The sequence below is a fragment of the Lepisma saccharinum genome, chromosome 25, assembly GCF_977018435.1.
Source record: "Lepisma saccharinum chromosome 25, izLepSacc3.1, whole genome shotgun sequence".
Classification (NCBI taxonomy): Eukaryota; Metazoa; Arthropoda; class Insecta; order Zygentoma; family Lepismatidae; genus Lepisma; species Lepisma saccharinum.
This window is the reverse complement of record NC_139253.1, coordinates 285,002-309,606: the sequence shown is the minus strand read 5'-3', so window position 1 is coordinate 309,606 and position 24,605 is coordinate 285,002. Positions and strand designations below refer to the sequence as shown.

The following is a 24,605-nucleotide window of genomic DNA, read 5'->3' as shown; positions in this document are numbered from 1 at the left end:
AGAAAGAGAGAGAGATATCACTTACGTAGGGAGGGAGGTCTGTTTCGCATAAAGGGCGTGTCCGAGAGAAATAAATTTGTTGTATAATTTCAAGTGTTTATGAACCAGGAAATGATAAAAATTGTAATGTAGTAGCCTATAATGAACGTGATGCCATTTTAAACTTACTTCTTCACTTCTCTCTGAGGGGATTACATAAACAAGCAAGAATGATGGCAAGGGTCTTCCTGATTCTTTTGTTTGCCACTTGAGTGTTGTAATCCATTGTTGTATCAATAATAATAGTGAGATCTGTCGTATCTGTTATTTCAAGAAAATGGATCCTCATTTAAATCTTAAACGAATATCTCTTACCAAAATATATTACTTTTTCAAAATGTCCAGAAATTCTGAATAATCGTAAATAAGTGAATTCTAACCGTAAATATTTTCACTTTCATTTTTTAAATTATCAGGAATGTAATTGAATGTAATCGCGTGGAAACAATTGGATTGTTTTCCATTCATATGCGCAATTGCTAGCTCTTGTCTTCTTCAGTTTCGTTCATACTACCAGTATCGTTGAATTATTTCGTAAAAACACTGAAATATTGCACTACGTCCCTTCTCAGCTCAATCCGATATTATAGAAAGACAAAAAACTATCGGATGCTGCTTACAGAAGGGGGAGGAGTTATAAGGTCACAGAGGAACAAACTACAGAAACAAGAGACACTTCACAGCACACAACTGACAATTGCAAACTGTCAGCAATAGGAAGGAATTTTTCTCCTAGAGGCTTATCATCCCGCTTCTGGGATGTGTACATCGCTTTGGAATTCAGGTCTACCAAACGAAAGATGAAACATACGATAAACCTTGAAATACCTACCACCTAGCTGGAACCTACCTATTGACCGTCGCCAGGAGACAAATTTACTACAACTACTTTCTCTTTTCCTCTTCATCTATTGTTTGCAAGAATTAATGTATCAAAGATGGGCTTTATATCACAGCAGAAACTAAATTCCAGCTCACTTTGAGTCCTAAATCGCCAATAATTTATGACACTTACATAGCAATTTAAGTGTCGCAAAGTAACTGTAAAAGTAAGTGTACAAGTAACTGTTAAAACGTTACTTCTATCGTAAAAAAGTAACTCAGTTACAGTTACTCACTTTTAAAAGTAACTAGTTACAGTTACATTTTCTCAAAAAAGTAACTGTTACTTGTAACTTAGTTACTTGTAACTAGTTACTTCCAAACACTATATCTTAAAAAAGTAAGGTCTCTCGATGGCGTAATGGTAACGTCGTCAGCTTGTAATCAAGGGGTCCTTGGCTAGATATCCAACGTTATAGTGTAGATTCAGTCCCGATTAGCTTATCTGTGTATAAAGTAACCTTAAAACACAATTCAATGAAACCTATAAAAGTATGGTGTAAACACCAAGTACGACTATTTAGATTTTAAAGTTTTTTGTAATTCCATTGTTTCGTAATATAATGGCTGTATCCTGAAGTCTCCAAACATCACTCCATATGATTTTATGGAGTCTACATTCTAATTTGGATTTAAACCTAGAACGCTTTACTTCTAGTGCGCAGAGCAACTTTTAGATGGCATTGACTGTATAAGGGTCTCATTTACTCTATCTTTGATTTTCATTCTTCTCCCTTTGCCTTTTCTCACCGTAAGTTCCTTTGTAACTGTATAATCTGATCCGTTACTCTCTGAACTGTACTCTCTCTCTCTCACTCTTTCCTTCTCTCTCCCATCTATCTCCTTGGCTCTTCATCACATTCTTTCTTCGTTTTCAAGGAACAAAGTCCCGGATTGTGGCAATCCGAGATCTGTGCATATTTTGAAATAAAAACATTCAAAGAGTATTTTCTACAAATTAAGTTTCCTTCATTTTCAGCCAACCATTGCGGCAGTACGATGCCAGTTGACTCGGGTTCGAATCCCCACATGGGCACGTGTGTTCTTTGTGAGCATCCTTTTATCAGTTTCATCAATCAACACTCATCCTCATCTTCACGATTGGCCAAAATTGGCGGAAAAGCGAAAAATAAATCAAACCAATCATAAATCCTTGATTTTCAAGTGAACTCATATTTCCTTCAGGCACCTTGGCACCAAGATGTCTGTGCTCTCGAACATTATACGGTCCTCACTTATCGCTAGGGAGCAGATTTTAAGGTGTCTCCAGAAATACAGCTGTTTTCATACCTATCATTTGAGATATGTATTTTAGGACATGAAATCAAGTAAAATGAACACACATTGTTTCACCTTTTCGTGAGATTAACACATTTATCACCTTTTTACCCCCTGTTTGATGCTTCAGTACCCTTTCCCTTTCATTTCTTTCATGTTTTGTTAAAAAATTGGACAGGAAGATAAATGATTTTTACTCTTCTTCAGCATAAACATAAAATCCAATAGTATAATTTTGTATAGCAGAACCGAGACCTACAAAATGGTATAATATAATCATTGCAGCCCCTATAGTTCCCAAGTTAATGCAGCCAAAGATAATGTGGAAGCCTTTGAAACTTCTACTGAACTCTCTTTCTGTGTGCTTACAAGATAGGCTCCATTGGTTTTAGTGGATGTTGAGCGGAGATTCTCTACGTATGAGGATCTCCTAAGTTCAAAGCGTCAGCGTCAGCGACAGAAATATTGAGCGTAATCCAGTATAACAAGTTCTTTCAAACCCAATGCATACCATGTTTACTTCCTAAATACTGGTTACTTTATCTAATTATTACTACTATCCGTGACAAAAAATATTGAGCCCTCGGTTTACGAGCTTGTAAAATTGTACTCGGTGGGAGGGAAAAAGTCAAATATACCTCACTGGAAGCTTCAACTATCTACTTATTAATAAGCGTTATATGAAAATTAATTGTAACTTTATTTTCTTACGAGTATTATAACGAAAATTTCACTAAAAAGTGTAGTTTTTTCTTCCAATTTTCATGAACGGGAAACTTAACACCATACAGTTCATAATCAACTGTACATATAATATTTAGATTTTGTGTAGTTGAAGTTTGATTATTTGTGCACCTCTGTGAAAAAAATCAAATACATATCTTTACTAGATACTTAAAAAATGGACATTTTAGGGAAACGTGCAAACTTCAAATGCATAATTGCAAAAACTGTTGATATAACGCATTTGATCGAATTCCAGACGTTTGGCGTGTGTACCTGATATATGGTCCCATATATTAATTATTCTTTCGCACTCCTAATATGGTAAACGGGTGCATGACGTATGGCGGTGTGCGGTCAATCTCAGACTCCGCGGGCTGCAGGCTATTTCCACAGCGTTTTCGCATCGATGCACTTCGCTGCGAGAGTCGCGGAAGTGCGTTTCGTCAAGCTGATCCAAAGTATTTGGTTTGGTTTGAGTTGGTGTTTTAAATTTAAGTCCACTTTATGCACAGTAAGGCTAATCGGGACTGGACCTACGGTTTAACGTGGGATCCGAACCACTGTGCCATGTGCCTCCACCGGTTATCGAACCCGGAATTACAAGGCGATGACGCTACCACTGCCGATCCAAAGTATTGTCGCAGCATAAAATAATTAATAAAATATTTCTCATAGTGCAAGTGGAGTACTGCTTTTTTTATTTTATCTAGCTTTTATCTTCATATGAACGTCGTCTCCTTCCATACCCGGTGGAGGTACGTAGTGGTTCGGATTCCACTTTAAACTGTAAGTCCAGTTCCGATTAGCGTACCTGTGTATAAAGTGGACTTATAGATAGAGAAAACAACTCAAGTCAACTTTATATGGACGTCATTATTATTATTTTATGTCGCACATTTAAGCAAATATATTGAATGCAACAATGTTCGATGAGGACTATTTGAATGAAGTCGATGAGAGATCCAGTCTTCTCTATATACAATAATAAAGCGCCTGCTGTGTACAGTGATTTCATAAGAAAGGGAAACAGAGAGAGGTGCGTACCCAGCGATAGCAACGCATAAAATTTATATTTAAAAAATTGCGCATTTGAAGCCTTGCACGCCAACTAACATTTTAAAATATATTTCGATCAAAGACGCACGTAAATTGTGTTATCTCGCAAAATTCACTTAATCATCGTGTCGAGTAGTGGTGGTGGTTTCAACATTTAATGTGTTGCTATACGTCCCAAATGAAATATTTCTTTTATATATTTATATATATTTTCTATTTTGGTCTGTTTCACAGCTATAACTATTGTAATAAGCAAGGAGTTGTGGATTCATTAAGAGAGACAGAAGGACCAAAAACATTAATAAATTTTCAATGAATATAATGAGTGACAGGTAAAATTATAAAATACTGTTTATAATGGATTCTGTTGAACTGCATAATTAAAATAAAAGCCGTGTATCTTTCTTCTCACAACAACTTGCAAGAACTCGCCAATAAAATATTGGGTCCTACTTTTCCTTCCTTTCTAGTTGATGCAACTTTTTGTTGTTCTCTTTCTTCTTTACATACCTTTCTCACTGTGCTCAACACTCCGCCGTGCACTTGACACGTGTCATTTCCCTTGTCAAAGTTCCTTGGACGCGGAGTTTAAATGGAAAGCTGCGACGCTTGGCAACAAAGCTCACTTGCTCGACGTGCGTTCTAAGCAACGAGTGAATTGCGCGGGAACCGGTTGCCAAGAAAACAATCCTCTCTGTTATTTTCAACTTGCACAGTGTGCAATTCATGATCATTGGGCTGACCATTACTGAGATTGCAACATCATGATTAATGATTAATTGTGGCTGTTCTACACATGATAGTACCTTCGTATTTGGCTGAGATGTTTCCACATAAACAAGCTTCAATCAACAAAAAAAAACATATTTTTACGACGGTTTTACACGAAGCTACACATAATTGAATTCGACTAATGTAAAAAACACACAAAACCTACACTTTTACGAACATATTTGTCTGAATAAAGAACTTAAAACTGATTTGTTTTGCTTTTGTCTAAAAGCAAACACTTATAGCTTTGCAAGGAGCTATAATTGACTATTTTCCTCCCACGGAGTATAATTTTACAAGTACGCAAACCGAGAGCTCAATATTTTTGTTACAGATAGAGCTACAGTATTGAATGAAGAATGTTAATGTAGATGGTTTAGACTTGAATAATGTCATTTCATCAGCATCTTTTTTAAAACATTTTCAGAACCTTCTTTTCCCTTTTCCGACCATAATTTTACACCTTAAAATCCTTTCCCTACTTATCGCATCCAACTCAAGAGCCGTTTTTCGTCTTCTGACGTCAGGATAAATACTTTCGTAGTTAGGCTAAATGTAGTGTATTAATGCTAAGATTTTTAAACCTAACAAGCCTAACCTTATGTCAGAAGATGAAATACGGCGTTCGACCAAGAAGGTTCTTGAGTTGGGTGCGATGAGTGATACCTACATTATGCGAACTACTGGCTTCCCCCATGACTTACACATTCGACAGTCGACGCTAGCCCAGGTCAAAGGTTATGGTGGTTGATCCGTAGTTATTATCAAAACTGTATTGGTGTATATTTGCAGGGCTATCACATGTGATGTTCGTAGGGATTAATGCGACGCAAGGGCATGCTTTCGGTTGAACCACCTGTAGCATTTTGATAAGAAGACGGGTTACGCAACGTCTGATTGCAAAGCCTTCGCCACCTTCACCCCGCAGTGGCAGGAGGTTCGACGTCGTTTATCGCGAGATGACTGGGTGATTCGTATTTGCAGTGTAAAGAGCCGAGCGTCGCTTATCGAACGATCAGACTCTGCGATATCTACGTGCGGCGATTGATACGGGCATCGGCCGGCCACTCGAGCGCCCTCTCTGCTGACCGCTGGCTCCCTGTTCGTGAAACGATGCCCCGCCGTGTGTTCCGACGCCAGCGCCTTCTGTGGCTGCAGATTCTCGTCTTCGTGAGCGTCCCCGTCGCCTACCACGCCTGGTCTAAGAGCGGGGCTTTGCCGCCCGGTGACGAACGGTACGCTATACACAAGCATGACGTCACAGGTGAGTTTTTTAAAGTTCTGCAAGCGACAAGATCTTGTAAACAGCTAGGGTGGCTGCGAAATTATACAGCGGGAAGCAATTAGATTTTGCGTAGTGTTTACAATTGACACTTTGATATTTTGATTTTAGTACCACAATTTGTTTATAATTTTCTTCACAAGTGCTCGTTTTCAAATATAAGCATCGAATCGGAAATACAGTAATTAAGTAGCCTTCGACAAAAACCTGGAAGAAGTGCGGTATGAACGGAATGCGGTAAAGTATTCAAAGCCCGTGGTTTTAATTTCATTATCAGTAAATGAGATTCCAGAATAATTAAGTGTGGTACAATAGGGAAAAACTATTCTAATGATATGATCATTCTTACATACTGAAGTAAATGTAGAAAACGGGTAACTCTGCAAATTGTTGCTCGTGCTCCACAACTAGCGGTGACTGGATCTGTTGCACAACGGAATATCACAAATAAGTCCCTTTCGACAATGATTATGCTTGGTCCCCCTACGGCATCTGGTTATCAAGTGAGTTCTATAAAATTGTAGTCGAGTGTCTCTTTAGCACTGCTCCCTATAGACCAACTAAAGATAACGAAGTTACTGGAACCTTTCCTTCGACTATTTTTCCTTCAAACCACAAACCACAAGTGAGGAGGCTACCTTTAATCGTAATTTCGTTTAAAGCATCTTCGCAACTTTTAGGTTCGAATGGAAGTGTGAAACATCACGGTATGATTATCTGCTTCCTTTTATTTAATCACACTAGCTACACATGAGCCACTCTATCTTCTTATTTTCAGATTCAGATAAGAAATACAGATTAGATTGTTCTCAGTATTTACTGCGTACATAAGCATGCACCCAAAATGCTGCGACTTGTTGAACTATCGTCACTTATTGATTCATTTATATTCCAACGTTACGTACTTTTCTTACGTTTTTATCGTCTCTACTTCTTTACTCCATTCCCTAGGTTGTTTCAACCCCTGTTTGTATTTTGCTACTTTTCAATTCTTCTTCACATACTTCCATCGTGCTATACTCACTCTTAGAGTGACTCTTTGTGTTTCTTACTCGCTCTCGTCTTGTTTTTATTTACTCCCTTCTCTCATGTCTTCCTCTTATTCTTCCTTCGTTCGCTCCCTCTCATCGTTATATATCATTTAATCTTCTATTATTATGAAGCGAGTGTTGTTTTCCTCATGCCTATTACATACTGCTCTTTGCTGGAAGCTCAAGGGTCTCTAAGACATATCTGATAGCTTTGGGCATATCACCTGCTCCTGAATATGAATTGATAGTTATGGCTTATGCACATATATATATATATATATATATATTACAGTGCTGTTAGCTATATTCTTATATCTATCTGCAGTTTCAAGGGGTCTCGAACATTCCTAATTTCCACTAATTTGAAGTGAATATTACCAAAAAGAAAGAAATGTGTGGACTTGTCTGTACCATTTGAGTATTATAGGTTTCCTCTCCAGCCAGGAAAATATGTGGTGCTTGTATTTTCATCAATTGGTAGCTATACACACTCACATACATATTTCCCTCCCCCAAAGCAAAAAAAAAGTGTAATTCGCCTATCTTTGAACGTTTTGAACATCAAAGTAAACCACAGAATCTGTATGACCGTTGGAAAGAGCCTGATGAGAGAAGCGAATAACTGCAGTCCTTGAGACCTTCAATCGGCTGATAAGAAAAGTGCGTGTTCTTTAGGTGTTGGCAAAGAGTGATCAAGTTCAGCAATTAATGATATCAATGATTATTCTGTAACGTTCCACATAGTCAATCCGAAGTCGTATATAGTGAAATTATTTGCTTCATTGAAGGTCCAAGTTCAGCCCGTGGCTGTTCTCACACCTAACACAGTTTATACATGTAACTAGTGTACAGTCAGCGGCAATAGAAATGGGACATCTGAATCCTTAAATAGTTGCTTCCCTGTCAGGCTTGTGTGTGTTGCCTAACTCTACGGAGATAAGTGGATTCTAATATCAATTCTTAATGGCAACTTCTACCACCGCCGTAGAGTTATGCAACACACACAACGCCTTGCATTGAAACGAGTATTTGAGCATCTAGGTTATTGCCGGTGACTGTACATAACCCAAAGGGAAAAGGTCAAAAAAGATCAAAGATGAAACAAAGATTAAAAGAAATAAGAAAGCACACAAAAATGAAAACGAAAACTCATACACATTTAGCACACACACACACACACACACACATATATATATACATACATACATATATGTATACATACTAAGCATTTCCGCTCAGGAGATTCACACAAAGATATTGAAAGTGATATACATAATTATGCTAGTTTTGTAAGGTAAGCATAAGCAAATATTACAATATAGTTAAATATTTGTCAAGGATTGACGAGGAAGTAATGTTCACTGCTATTCGTGGGAGCTTGAACAGAGTTATTGCTCATCTAAAGTATATTCTTTATCTCATTCTTAAATTTGTTAGGGTTGGGGAGGAACGCTATGAATGGAGGAATATCCATGGTTTTCCAGCAGAAAATGTAAAATACAGTTGTAATATAATTAAGCCTTGTTTCCATATTTAAAAACACAGTTTGAAAATTGGGAGTGAGTGTTTGAAGAACTCGCCCCTGTTCCGTAGCTGTCACATACAATATAATTGAAGAATAAGTTCATTTAGGAATGGAGCTTCCCCGATAGCGTAGTGTGTAAAGCTGCCGCCTTGTAATCACGAGGAGCCGCGCGTATGCATAATTCACAATTCCTTTAATGTAGAGTATAATGTAACCACTCAGCCACGGGGGCCTGCTAAACACTAGTAATGCAGAGGAGTCATTCCATGCGAAATCAACACAGCCTGCAACCTGGACATCTTCATGAAATTTGGGAAGATTAAACTATGCATGGAAGTTAGTAATTTGAAAGATACTTTGGAAAAACCTTCGCCACTGCATTTCTCGTCAAATTCTAGCCTCATTTGTTATCCACATCACCCCATTTCCATTGAAAATGTTTGAGTTGAATTAAATATCGCAGACAAAAGTGACGGACCTCCGCTTGATAATGAATACTCCCTCTGTCCCATAATTATTGTCCGGTACACTTTTGTTTGTTGTACCATAATATTTGTCCGATAGGCAAACTGTGACATTGGTGTGTACAGAAGAAGAAAATGAAACACGGGAATGAGTCATAAAACGTTATTACTCAGTACAAATTTGCCGACCAAGTATCCAAAAGAACATAAATAAAAAGTCACCATTTTGGCATACTGGACTATAATTATGGGACAGAGGGAGTAATTTTTAAGGGACCTAGTACATTGTAATGAGGCCTTTACCAGTCACATAGATATTTATATTATTTTGTATCTTCTGACCCCATTGCAGTCCCCGTTTGATTTTTTTATGTGCAATGAGTATCTCATGGTGCACTAAATATATTTTTGTCACCATTTTTGTCCATGACAGGTTTTGATATATTCAAGGTCAAAGGTCAAGATCACGTGATAAACTTTTAGTTTATCCCGATGTATTCATGTTACATATCATTGTAAAGCTTGTACCATTCCCTGCACAACATACTTTAATGCAGCTTCCTAGGCAAAATAGGAGCAGAGTTACGGCACACTTAGTGCAGCTAAACGAGCTCAGAAAGGGCTATTTGTGCGAACTTTGACCTTGCATAATTTTAAATTACAAGACAAAAGAGACTCAAAATTTTCAGAATTACCAAGTTCCTTACATAGTTTCATCTTCCCAAAGTTCGTGAAAATCGGAGATGGTAAGCTGGAAAACTGCACATATCTGTGTTGATTTGACATGGAATGACTCAGATGTTATGTTTGTAGGTGAGCGTAATGTTAAGCCACAACTGATACGCTCCACTCCTAGCTGTTCTAACCGCAGCTCCAGTCTATTCCAGCTACTTTACAGAAGACACGCCTACTCATCCTTTTACAATGAAACGGTACGTTTTCCTCGCTTGTAATTGTTGACAACTTGATACAGGTGTGTGGCCTCGTTCATTTATCATCAAGAAAATCACCTTTGGAACTCCTGAGAGATATTTCATTCTAGGTGTTCCATTTTCCCTGCAGGCATTGTGTAATTGAGAACTCTCCCCCTGGGCTGTTGGTCTGATTTTGTTATTTAGCGTCGTTTTCCTTCCACTTATGGCTAATCGCAACGATGAGGATGAGTAATGATATGATGACATATATGAAGGAACGCTCGCAAAGTACGCCCATGCCCAGGCCGCCACTGGGTTGTGAGTGAGATACATGCATCATTGTATTTTATTTGTATTATTGTTATTTAGCCAGTATGAGTAATGATTACAGGAAACTGACAAAGTGGCACTCAAAAAACACTAATCCTCAGGCCGGGACTCTGATGCGAATGCTTCGATGGAGAAATCGAAAGTCGACCAATTAACGGGTTTTCTTCTTATTAAAAAGAATACCCCTAAACGGTAGGTTGATTGATTTTGATTGATTGATTTGGTGTTTTAAGTCCACTTTAAGCACAGTGGGGCTAATCGGGACTGGGCCTACAGTTTATAGTGGGATCCGAACCACTATGTGCCTCCACCGGGTATCGAACCCGGGACCCCTTGATTTCAAGGCAACGACCATACCACTGCCCCATCGGGGAGGCCCTCCCTAAACGGTAGGATACCCCATTATTCGCTTCCTTATCTTGGTTTTAGCCTGTATCAATTTTTACTAAATTCTCCGTTTTCTTTTTACTTGGGACAAAGCCCAAACATCCATGTCCTATCCGGGATTCGAACCCAGGATCCCTGCGTTATGGACAGGAAACAGCCATGTCCTGGCTGGGCTTCGAACCCGGAAACCCTGGCGTCGTAGCGCGGTGTGGTAACGACACCGCTACGGAGGCCGGAACAGTGAGCAGTAAATGCCAGCGATTGTTGTTTGGAAAGAATATGGTGAAATATTGCAGGAGGGTGAGACTGCACAGAGATCGAGAAATTGTTCACCAAATAGGTAACTAATGTAAATTCTTAAATACAATGATAGTCAAAAGTTTGGTACTTGAAAATATTCCAGGGGGTGATTCTAGTATCTACCCTTGAAGCAGCGTGATAGTAGCTACATAAATCACATGCATCGCTCCCTCCGAGAGGTAAAGAGCAGGGAGGGGAATTCACCCTCATCCCCTCCTTCAAATCCCACTCCGAATAAACTTTTGCCAGCGTGAATTGGTTTGAACCTGTCCACGGAGATAAAGTTACGTTGCTCTGTGGGCAAATAAGATGGGAACCTTCTGGGCAAACAGACAAATCTCGGGGCATCTGAACCTCCCCAACGGACGGACTTTGCCCGCGAATCCAGTTCACGTGGAACTCGCTTATCTCCAGATACGGGAGGCAATGAGGCTCTCCGATAAAACCCCCGATCTGTTTAGAATGGTGCGGGAAGATAATTGAAATACTAAACAGGATCCGTGACGTAGCGGCTCTTTGAGAAGCTCTTCGTTGGGCGACGCTTGATCAGGGCATCGAGTCCCTTCGCCGCTGTCATCTGGGTTTCTAGACCGGAGATCTCCACTTCGTCCTTTCGATTGACTCCCCAACTGTCCTCACAGAAGATTCCAACCGCTGTCGGAACTCTGTAACTCTGAAACCAGAGACGGGAACCTTACAGTAAACGCAGGCAACAAACTAAAAGATCGATGTGTGGGTATCTGAAGGAAATTCTGGAGGGTAAAGGTGGGCAGGGGCGTGGTGCTGTGGTGCCCTGATTCCACACCCCCTATACGCCTTCAAGGCGTAGAGCAAAGCACAGGGGAGCACTTTACTTTAGAGTCACGGACACTTCTGGGTTGTACTGAAACTGACTGAAATGTAATGGGAGTGTTACAACCCAGAAATGTCCGTAACTGTACAAAGGACTCTCAAAAGATCCTCATGGTTGTTATTTTGCATTTTTCCTCGCTTTTATGTCACATATAGCCTATCGCAACGATAAGGATGCAAGGTGATGAGATGAAATCGTTGAAGGGACACTCAAAAAGAACACCCATGCCGAGCTCCGGATTCGAACTTGGTATCCTTGATGTCCTGCAATAGTGACATCAGCAGAATATTATTTTTACATAAGAGAAAAGAAGGTAAAGTCCCACCAGGGAGAAGGAATCAGCAACTCCCAGATCGCAAATAACGTGATGCCCTTTGGAATCCCTTACGCAGCCTTGTCAACATACTTGTATTCGTGGGTAAATAAGCAGTGTGCATTGAAAAGAGCACCGAGCCTATTATTGAAGATGCATATTTGCGAACGATTCAAAGGTTTTATGAGATTAGTAGGCGATGACGCAGGCGTTGTGATTTTGAAGCAAGCTTCTGTCGTTGCGCGCTGCCACGCTACGCAATTCAAGGACAAGTAGATTAATTATATTAATATATTAATAAATTAATGAAACGTGAATCAGTGTTAGAGTTGCAATTTGACATTTTTAGTGTTCTATATTATTTATGCTCTCCGTTGCCACTTACATATTGTGTTAGTAATGGAATTATCCATTTGATGGAGGGTAGGGGATTATGGAATGTATTACTTTTGTAGAATGTTATAAAACAAGATTTTCAAACCAAAGAAGCATTCCCCCAACCAACTCCAAGGCTCGAACAAACATCCCCCAGCAGGCACGTATATAGAAATATGTTTCAGGGGGTCCGAACCAAGTGTCTCAGGAATAATGATAATAATGTTTAAATTAAAATAATCATTTTAAATGAAATTAATACTAATTACAATACATAAATAAATAGTATATTATTAATACACGAATAGGTAAAATGACTGTATAAGAATAGAGATATAACAGCGCATATTCACTACGTAGCTTACGTGTAGTGAAAAATTTACATAAAAACAAGTGCCCTGGCAATGAAATTGATGTAAAAAAAGATGAATATTTATCGAATAACAAGCATGGTGTTACATGTAGTTGGAGAAAAGTAAGTTTCTGATTAATATTTTATGCATATTATTTTGAGTAGTAGTGTACGTAAATCTTCTATATAATGTCATTCAAAGCCGCATGATCCCAATATAATCCTTTTCTTCCATAAGTTCAGAGCAAATTATACAACAAAGGCTAAACGAATATATTTTAAATTTTTTAATTTCAGTACTTAATAAGTCTTTCAGGGGGCGCTGATCCCTCTGCATCCCCCCCAATACGTCTTTGTCCCCCAGATAATATTTTTTACTTCAGGCTCTGCTTTCAATACAATCACATAGTGCCTCACGATGGCGTAGTGGTAGTGTCGTCACCTTGTAATAAAGGAGTCCCGGGTTCGATACTCTGTGGAGGCAAATAGTGGTTCGGATCCCACTTTAAACTGTAGGTCCAGTCCCAATTAGTCTTAGTGTGCATGAGATGGACTTAAAACACCAATCAATACAATCACAGACATGCGTATACACTAATACAACGATAAATTTTCCAACGTAAATGCATACTGCACACCGTGGGGGCAGTTCCAAGGAATGAACGTGGCATTGAAGGGTTAATTACCTCCAACGTAACTATTAATGACTGTAACCAACGGAAACTAACGAAAAATGGTGAGTACTTTGTAAGTATAGCATTACTGAGAGCTATCACAACGTGACGTCATATTGTATGACGCAATCATCTCGTATCAAATTAATTAATAAATAAAGGGCCAAAACTCCAAAACTGTTAATGTCAGATAAAGATTGATTCCTGATTTTGAAAACTTGTCTAGATTTTCCTGTTATAGTTTGAGTGTATAATAAGTGAAAACTGTTGCACGCTTTTTTAATCTTCGTTGTCGCCTTGAAGTTCAGGGACCCAGCGTTCGATCCTCTATGGAGGCTCATAGTGGTTCGGATCTCATTTTAAACTGTAGGACCAGTCACAATTAGCCTATCTGTGCATAAATTGACCTAAAAAAATTCAAGTGAACTTTTATTAAACTTATAATAATATAAAATACAATAACCTGCAATAGAATAAAGCACACAGAGTGAACGGCCTTTCATTGCTGTTCTATTTACATATAGGTTTGTATACCGCACAACTTATTAGTCGAGAGTTATTATGATTCTAAATTGTTAAAACTTTCTGCGTCATTTTAAGGAAGGGTTGTTAAAGGTACAAGAACTCCTAAATTCTAATGGGTTCTCCAACAGGACAGGAACTTTTTTTCCCGCACATTTAAATTCGGTCCAAGTTGGGTATTGTTTCGTTTCAATACGGAACTTGGACTGTATTTAAATTGTTCCGAAAAAAAATGTTTGGACGATATTAAATTCATCCGGAAAAAAAGTTCCTCGACCGAATTGAAGTACTTCACAGATGAAAATGTTATTTTCGGTCCAGAACCCATTTACGCTTGCTGATTTTCTCTCCTGAACCGGAATTGAATTTACTTAAAATTCCTGGACCATGTTTTAAGGTCGCAAATAGACGTTATTCTCGTTTCAGGTCTCAAAGAAGGCCTTGTTCTCCTAGTACGTAAGTCAGTGGAAACGTAACAAGGGCAGAGAAAAAAGCTCTTTTCATACCTGCTGTAAATCGTTCTTCCCAGGATTCCATGACTGTAAATATGCCAGCAAGCAGCAGTGGAAAACAGCACGACACGGAATAAGTCTCTTCAAACACGCGGAAGCCTCACTCTCTCACGGCGAGAACACCAGAGGAATCTCGTGGTCTTCCACTCGGCACAGAGAACCTTCTGCTGCGGACGCACTCGATCGGCAGACTCAAACCAAACAGATACAAAGTTCTTCGATTGTCGTTTGTTGACACAATTTTGAAATTCTGATCCTCGGTGCAGTGGCGTGGAATACTCCAAGATCTGGTTTATTAGGTCATGCGCTTTATCACGGTCTTAATATCAAAATTGCAAACAATGAAAAGATCTGCAATCTAAGATAATGCAGTTTTAATTTCAGAAGAGTGGAACTGGATTTTCTGTATGCGGTGGCGTTTCACAAGGGAATCGCGAGAATTGATATTCATTCTGAGAAACTCTTTGGCGTTCCAAAACCCAAATGTTCATCACACATATGTTTTCCACCTGTTCTTATCCGGGAAAAGATGAATACACACTCCTGACCATCCTCACGAATTTCCGTCAGATCCATATTAATATTGCCATGCAATCATCCTGGCTTGCTTTCCCATACTCTAAAGCATATGCCACTTAGTTGCCGCCAAAAGTTTTGTAACACTCCAACTGGTGTAACACAGCAGTTATTCGAGAGTTCTTATTTGAAGTGGTTGGGAGCAAATGTTATAACAAGACACCAAAGGTGATGCTGAGCAAAGTTCAGCGACGCTGAAAAGGCAATCGACTAGTGGAACATATTTAGCTGAGAAAAAATTGAAATATATTGGCCTTATGTATGGAAAGGAGTGTGATCATCCATCAACTACCTTAATTATTAATTCTGCCTTTATCTTCATTCGTAGTTACGTTTAAATTTAGTACTAATATCTAGGTGTAGTCTATAATACATTAATTATCATATTTACACACAGTAGCCTTCCTAGAAATAAGGAAGGTCTGCGAGAAGTAATTATATCGATCCATTGGGGATGAAATAGGCCGATGTTCATCTTTGGCAAAAGGAAAGAGCAAATGTCTAAGAATTTAAGTAGTCGAATTACAAAATACCCATTTATTCCCACATTTCTAATAACTGGTACAACAGCAGACAGATTCACATTTAGGTTGGTATAATTTACCTGGGATGCGTGAGGACCTTCTCCTGAATCGATGCTATTTCGAAGCGAGCAAGAAATCGAAGTATATAAATATGATTTGTTTTATATTCTATGCAATTTGTGCTTAGGATAATTGTATAAGAAATACCTAGTATGAAGAGGTTGCGAATTTTCACTCTTCGTCAAACATTCAGTAGTTTTATGGTAAAATATTAGTTGTTACACACAGTGAAAAAAGGTAAAGTGCTCCCCTGTGCATAGCACCACGCCATGAAGGCGCATAGGGGGTGTGGGGGTAACGCCCCACACTTTCTTGATCCGGTCGTGAGTGGGAGTGATGTGATCAGCATCACGCCCCTGACCGCCTTTACCCCCAGGGTTTCCCCCAGGTACCCATGTTATTCGACGCTGGGTGGGCGCCGGGGCCGCTTCCATCGTTAGAAAAGTTCCCGGATTTGAACCGGCCGGGGATCGAACCCGGGACCTTTAGCATGGTAGTCAGACGCGTTACCGACTTTTTTTTTTTTTTTTTTTCTTTTTTTTTTAAAGGAAAGCCCCTATGCGGAAGCTTCCCCCATCACACTTCATTCACTCATATCATTTCATTCATATTTCAATTTCAAGACTTTTCAGGACAGACAATCACAAACATCCATGGCCGAGCCGGGAATCGAACCCGGGACCCCTGGCGTCGTAGCGCGATGTGCTAACCACTCCGCCACAGGGGCCGCCCTTCTGAGCCACCGTGGCCAACTATTTATTGCTGGTAAAGTTGTAATATTCTGCATTGAAAATCATTTTATAACATAAATTTCAATAATTCGCGTTCTTAGTTGAATGGGGGCCGAAAGTTTCCAGTTTTCTTAGTTCTAGACTTACAGAGTAGTATTTAAAAGAAATATACTTATCTCAAATAATTAGCAAGTTTTCAATCTTATCTTGTAATCAGAATTAGAACAATGTAGATAATTCCTGTTCTTGTATTTCTGCCTACTTATCTTATGTTAACAATGTGTGTTGTGGACCTTGCACTTCTACGGAAATATCTGGGTTAATGTAAACGAAAATACGTGCGATAATGAACGCAGTTATATTCATAAACATAGCCATACTGGTTCTGAACTGGGATTTCTTCGCGCAGTTGCTCGCCAAAGAATACTTTCTCTGAGATACCTCTATGAAACAAAAAACTAGTCACAAGATAGCAGACGTGAAACATTTCCATAAAAATCATTAATAGTAGAATTAATTTTTACGCTTTTCTGCTACATTTCGTTAATGGCAACGATGAGGATGAGTCATGATAGAATGAAATTAATTAAGGGACACTCACCAAGAACGTGTGATCCCTGACGTCGTGGAGCTCTGCGCTAACCACTCCTCCACGGAAGTCTGTTCATTACAAGCATGGCGATGCAGTTGTGCGCTAAACTTTAGTGTTTCTCATTATATATTTGTAAACACAAAAAATTCAATCAAATATAGAATTTGGGATGCATCAGAACCATTTCCCTTGACCAAGGGACCTTAGGACTGGAATTGGAATGGTGAATATTGCATAGCTGCTTTCTAGGGGGTACTGATATTTTGTATTTTAAAAACTTTCCACTCTCAAAAAATGAGAACCGTGGGTTATTTTAAGACAATTTTGCATTCATAACTCTGTTTTTCACCGAGTTCTTTACTGCCTTTTTTAAAAATATTGATTTTCTCAAAATTTCGGAAGGGACTCTAGCCCCCTCTGCGTATGCAGTTTAAAAATATTTCACACGTAACGGCCCTGTACTGAGATTAGTACTTTGGAAAAGTGTTGTAATAGCGAGTAGAAAGAATCGTGTATTTCATTGGCTTCTGTTCTCCTCAGGTCGGCGTCTCCTCCAGGAAGGGAAGAACTGCACGGATCCTGCCATCCTGAACTTCCCTCAGGACATCTTCAGCCAACAGGAACTCCGGCACGGGGCTGTCTTCCTGCACTTCGTCCTCTCATGCTACCTCTTCGTCCTCCTGGCCGTCGTGTGCGACGACTACTTCGTCCCGTCCCTCGAGTGCCTGTGCGAAGGTCAGTCTTGTTCTTTGTTGCTTTTCCGTGTCTTTCCCGTTATCGTGGTAATCACGCTGGATGATCAATTGATGATATGGGTTGAGAGCAGTGGTTGAATTAAACGTTTGCCTTTGGAAGCGCAAATTTATGTAAATGCTCTTAATTGTATAACATGTTACCTTAGTTATTTATTAACCCTCGCATTTATATTGAAACAAGAATGAGAAGGTCAACGATTTTTTATTGTTGTGGTATTATACATTTTCATGAAATTAAAAACTTGTACCGTTACTATAGTTCAGTCATTTTAATAGCAATATTGTTTAAAAAAATTGCGTACGTAAGTACGTACACTTCGCAACATCTTATTTGACAGCCCCGAAAGAATTCTAAGTCCCAAAATTGTAAACTTAGCAACATTGCACTTCAGCTCCAGGTGAGAGTAGCCAACTTTGAGCAGGTCTTTCCACTAGACGAAAAACGCTGCGGTGATAGGTTTTCAATTTAACACTTTCCATGAACATATAAACTATAAACCGCTATTATAATACACAATCAAACAGAAATAATAATTTGGAAAAAGAACCTTGAAGGATATTTACGATTCTGCTTGCTCGACTTGAAATTTGGGGAGTTTGAAACACTGAATAGAGTTTTTCTCCACCTGGAGGAAATTGCCATCATGTTTGTGCAGAAAGAAGCAAATTTGTGAGGAGTTTATGCGACATTTTATTTACAATACCTTGCATAATAGCGAACAGTTCTCAAAAACATATATTTTGCACGACTTGTCGAGAAAATGTGCTTGAAACACAGGAAGGTGGGAGTCTTCATAAACAAAAATATGTTTTTAAGGGTATAACGTCATTAAGTTAACGTAGAGCAGTTGGTTAGGCGCTGCTTTCCTTACTTTTCATCAAGCGTGAAAGGTCGCGGGTTCAAATCTCACCTTATTTTTTCTCATTTTTTTTGTTTACTGAACAGATACCGTTGATATTAGAATATTTAAAAAATGAATCCGATGCACACTTGAGGGACGTCCCTTCTGCGCATATTTCCCCTTAGAAGTTGGAGATTTCCTGGATTTAAAGTTAAAACTTTTCTTTTTAGTTATTGTTCATATGTTGTGTTAACACACACATCATGATTAATTCACAAATCACCTATATATGTATTCAGGATGCAAAATGTAATGTTATTTAAGTTATGTATTGTTTGTTCTTCACTGGCACCTAAAATATTGATTATTTGATTTTGATATACTAAAAAAAGATACACAGTTATGTTAAGTAGTGATGTTGTGCAGTACTGTAACGAAGGAGAGCGTTTAATGAGTTCGCATTGCTAAGATTGCTAATTTTATGTCCGTTCCTTCGTAATGACTGTTCTCAATCCCCTCACCACCATCTTACCATGCTTCTAAAACTAATAGTAAATCGCTAATTAACATAAATAAATTGTTATTGCGACAAATGTTGATTCGATAAGAAACTACTAATAAGTATTTATATAGTGAGTGACAAACAAAAATTCAAAACCTCATAATGATCGTTCATTCCTCACTGCTTTGTATCTAAAATGTTTGTCTTCTTTGAACAGAAAGTACGAGTATCAGACATAACAAACTTTAAGCACTAACTTTGCAATATTCGAAATCACCAGTACAGACTTAGCTCTATGTAACTTGATTCTGCGCATTCCACGTGGCATGTGACTTCCTCCTATCATCGAAAAAACTTTCTCTTACTATTTCCTTTCCTCTCGTGAAATACAGAGACCAATGTTAACTTTTTAGCACGGTGAATAAATTTTACACCCAACGATATACTCCTTAAAAAATTCTGCCTATGTGGAGAATCGAACCTATGACATCCCTCGTAAGAATCAAGCACGCTACCTCTTCTCCAGATAGCTCATATTAATAATATCCAGTTTTCGAGGGCTCGTAGCGTCGAAATGAGGAATCAAACAAACAAAAAAAGATCATGAATTAAAGTTTTTTTTGTATTTATAATATGTATGCACTATGAAAGTTTGCACGATAAGCCATTGCATACGTTAATTCTATATTTTTCGAGACTTGATACGAGAACGAGAATTGCCCTCCGAAACCGAGACGGATGTTTATAAATGGAGACGAGACTGTAAAAGAAGACATTTACAAATAAACACGAGACAGACATTTAGAACTCTCAACGAGAACGAGACCAAGGCTACCATTTCTCGTCTCGATAAGATCCTTAGTAGTGAGGTTGTAAACCAACCAATTAATGCGTTCGGTGTAAAGAGAAGTGACGGCTTTTTTCGCAGTAGAAAATTCAAAATATATCGTACTATTTCAGTATGGGATATAATGTTATACACATGGGCGTTTCACGTTCTTCGTTTGGTATGATTAGGGTTGCTTTATTTCGTAAGTGAAAATCCAGGACACTGCTGGCCGGAAGCTTGTTGAAGATGACTCGAGGAGGAATAAATAACTGATTTGACAGTCTCAATGCTGTTTCTTATCGCAGAAATTCCGAAACTATTAGGAAATTGCATACATTTGATCTGTAGTCCCATCTGTTGTGTGGAATTACGTAATTTCCTTCCCATTCGTATCCCGTCCTATACGTCTCTAATTTAAAAGAATGAAATAAGTTCGAAGAAATCTTATGAACAAGCAGATAGAACAGGTAATGTGGTAACTTTACTGAACCAAAAGGGGAAGGGACCCGTTAAACCCCCTTAAATACGCCCATGGTTATACACACTATTTCCTTGTAATAATTATACATAAACTAAGTATTGATATATACTGTGCAAATGATGTAATCTTCTCAGTGTATTTTTTCTTATCGGCCCAAAAATAGTTGATCATAATTTGCGCAACAGAAATGAAACACAAACTGGAATTGCTTTATGGAAAAGAAAGTAAAATAGGCTTTATAAATAAAGCGAAGAATGTGAAAATTTTTATTTTGCACTACATAGGTTACGGTAAATTTCGTGAAAGTTTGGTCATCAACAAATTTTACAAACAATACTTTTCGCATTCTGAGAACACGCACGCAGCAGAACCCTTTCATTTATCTTGCACGTGAGCAGCAGGGATATTTCATAGAAGAATGATCATTACAAAGCATAGCATTTCTTTCCACTATCGCTCCTTCTTCAATTATTTAAATCTGTACAGATTTGTAAAACTGCTGCACGTGTTCGCTCACCGTGGGCTACCCCCGGTAAACTGGACGCTCGAAGCAGACGACAAACGAGCTCTCTCGAAGTAGTGACGTATTAACATGGCGGCAACGTGTTTTCAGCGCAACACTAGCCTCGCAACTTTGGAAGTCTCGTTTTTGCCTTAAACTGGACGCAGAGAAACGCGAGAACTTGCAGGGGTAATTTTTTCGGGGTGTAGTTTTTAAAATTGTTGTAAAAAAAATTGAGTGGAAATGTCCATTTAACGAACTTCAAACTATGAAAAACATAATTTCGTGGTGGAAAAATCCAAGTCATTTTCGAAATATGAACTTCATGTTTTTCTTTATTATGAAGTGGATATATGGGAGGGACGTTACGATCCCTAAGCACGAAAATTTTAAGTAAGCTACCTCCATCTTTTTCAATGGTCATAACTACTAATTAGGGTCCAGAAGTTGATGAAAAATTAACTTTTTTTCTGACCCTTAAAAACAATGCTAAACCTGATATCATGTCCATTTCCATTCAGTTAGAGCAGGAAAACACTTTCTATTTTACATTTTTTTTTCATTTTTCGGCCTTTTTTGGCTTTTAGTTTATTTGTCAGTATTTTTAAAAGTTTTTGTTGCATTTTTACTTATTTTTGAGATTTATTTTTCTCCTCCCCTGTTGTTTCGTGCATTTTAAATGCATTTACTAGTAAAACTTGCATATTTAGATTTCTTGACATGGTCCTTTTAGCAAATTCACCATGAATCGAAAATACGGTCAATGGAAAAGCATAATATTATTCGTAACTGAAATGTTTGGCAATGGATTAAAATACTTTGTGTGAAGATCTACTTTGAGGTTCTTTTTCTGGACACTATTATCGCTTTAATCTGTAGTTTTAAACTAAAATTAGTCACAATATTAAATGCAATTACACTCTGGTATACGCGAAGCAGAACTGTATTTTCGGATGCTGGCTGACTACAGTATCATAGAAGGCCCACTCTGAAAGGAGATGAATTGGTTGATTTGGTGTTTTAAGTCAACTTTATGCATAGTAAGGCTAATCGGGACTGGACCTACAGTTTAAAGTGGGATTCGAACCGAGTGCATAAAATAACGTGAACCGTGTGGTGTAGGGGGATCGTTTGCTTATGGAATGGAAGGTCATGGGTTCAAACCTACTTCTTTGCAAAATCTTTATCGGGAAGTAAACGGCTTTGGACGAGAATGTTTATCTACGTTTCTTGGATATTTCCGTTGATATTTATGGGATTTATGTCCAGCATTTCCGGATGCAGAAAGTTGACATGTGTAAGTTCTTAATATGTGTTAACTTATAACAGCTGAATGAAAGGAAAATTATTTCCTAAAATCCTGCCAATCACTGAAAGATTAAAAACATTAGTAGAAGCATTACTTGAGTCATGCACAGTGGCGACGATTATGGAGTGTGGAGGGGCAGATGACCCCGCACTATGCTTAACATTATCTACCAAGGGAAAGGAACTGTCCTTGCCCCCCCTCCCCACCTTGCCCCATCAGTTTTGAAACCCAATCGCCGCCACTGAGCATGCATCACATAAATATTTACAGTAATATCATATAATATTATATTACATTATTAGAACACTTCGTACTCGGTAAATAAAAAGGAAAAAGTAATAAGGAAAGGGTGGGATTTGAACCTACGATGTTTCGATCTTGACGAAAACAGTAAAAAAATGAAAGTTCTGTCATCTAACCAACTACTCCAGGAGATTGCTAACAGAAAGCTCAGTAAAGCACGTTAATCTCAGTTGAAGCAACATTGTGCCGGAGTTTCGAACCATTTTTCGCCAAGAACCAAGGAAAAGACACACTTTACAGAATCGTTTGGTGTTGTGCAAAGTATCTTTACTAAACATTTCGCATAAAATCATCATAAATTTGCCTTCTTGCATTCACATGTGACCGCAATTCTTTCCAGGTGGATGAGAACCTGTTCAGTGTTTCACAATGCACATATATTTTCCTATTTTCAAATTCAGAACGAAGAATTTTGTAATATTTTCAACATTCGTATTTCTACTTAACATTTTTTTGTCTACTCATATATTTTATTACTGCTTTAGGGTATCTTTACTTTATGGAATGTGAGAGAATGAAAAAAACATCACGAGCGTTTTCATTCAGGAAGAGGAAATGTTGCAAAGTTGGCTACTCTTAGTTGGCTCTGAAGCGCCATGCTGCCAAATTTACGAATTCCGGACTTTGAAATTTTTCAGGGCGGTCAAATAAGATGTTGCGAAGTGTACAACAACGGTTAACGAGTTATGATGGACGAGGGACTTTACGTCCTACTCCTCCTCCGCAGTGGTTGTCGACCAGCGCCGACTTACACACCCCGCCCTAACCTAACCTAACATCAGAAGTCAAATTCTCCGGACCTCCTGATGTATGCCGAACCCCACCTAGCGCTCGTAAGGTTCACATTATGCTCAGATAGGCCAATCGGAAATTGTACGTGCAGTTTAAAGTGGTACCTGAACCACTGCACAATGTGCCCCCGTTGGGAATCGAACCCAGTCAGGAATTTGTCCTCGTATGAAGCGAAGGTTCGAAAGATGGCAGTCACAAGAAAGTTTATTACAATCAGGAATCATTGGTGAAGAAAATGCAGGATAATATTTTTCATTTTCATTTTGAACCTAAAGACATATTCATTTTTTTAAACTGAAACACCTACTTTAGCAACCAGCCTGGAGCAATTGTGATTGTTTTCTTTTCCAGAGATGGATATGTCGACGGACGTAGCAGGTGCCACGTTCATGGCTGGAGCCACTTCCTCCCCTGAATTATTCATCAACGTCATCGCCACCTTCGTAACGGAGGGGGACGTTGGAATTGGAACCATTGTTGGAAGCGCAGTGTTCAACATTCTTGCGGTTGCCGCTTGCTGTGGGTTGTTTGTCGGAAAGGTAGGCAAATTTTCTATCTCCTCTTCCTTGTCTTATCTCTTCCTTTGTCCTTCTTTTCCTCCATTAGTCTCTCTTTCTCTTATATCTATTATTTCTCTCCTTCTCTCTCTCTTTCTGTGTCATTCCCTTCCTCTATTTCTCTCAATTTTTGTCTCTCTCTCTCTCTCTCTCTCTAGTATAGCCGACAAGTTAACTTTTTTTAAAATTGTGCGTTCCTGGGGAAAAAGCATCAAAGTTTCAACATTTTATCTACACACCGGCAGAGACAATTTTTTAAGGTAGGAACCAAAATTATAAATGCAACGCCATATTGGATATTCTGCACGGATTTTTTCAAAGTAATTCGAGTTTCTCCATTTTTTAAATCGTTCACAAAACTTTGTTTTATAATGTCATTCTAATCTGTACGCAATTAACAGTATATTTAAGGGGTGTAATGGGTGACCTTCCACGTAGTACACCCAAATGTCAACCTCACTTCCACGTTAGTACACCCTGGACTGAAGACTAACGAGGCTCTGGCGACTGGCCCCATGGCCAGTATAATTTTGTTTGTATTGTCCTGTTGTCCTTATGTGTGCTGAGTGCCCGTTTACAAAAAAAGGTAAAAGGTAAAGTGTTCCCCTGTGCATAGCACCACGCCATGAAGGCGTATAGGGGGTGTGGGGGTAACGCCCCACAC

At 38.7% G+C, this 24,605-nt stretch overlaps 1 protein-coding gene across 2 annotated transcripts in view; it reads left to right on the top strand.

Annotated features, from left to right (window-relative positions):
* The first annotated feature begins 5,691 nt into the window (after positions 1-5,691).
* Positions 5,692-24,605, top strand: part of LOC145978928 (sodium/potassium/calcium exchanger 4-like) — a 60,149-nt gene continuing 41,235 nt past the window's right edge. For both annotated transcript variants that reach the window (XM_083111916.1, XM_083111914.1), the window contains exons 1-3: positions 5,692-6,016; positions 17,610-17,804; positions 23,736-23,923. In XM_083111916.1, the coding sequence (XP_082968042.1) occupies positions 5,866-6,016; positions 17,610-17,804; positions 23,736-23,923 (534 nt within the window). In that variant the 5' untranslated portion in view covers positions 5,692-5,865. The remainder of the gene's footprint in view (positions 6,017-17,609; positions 17,805-23,735; positions 23,924-24,605) is intronic.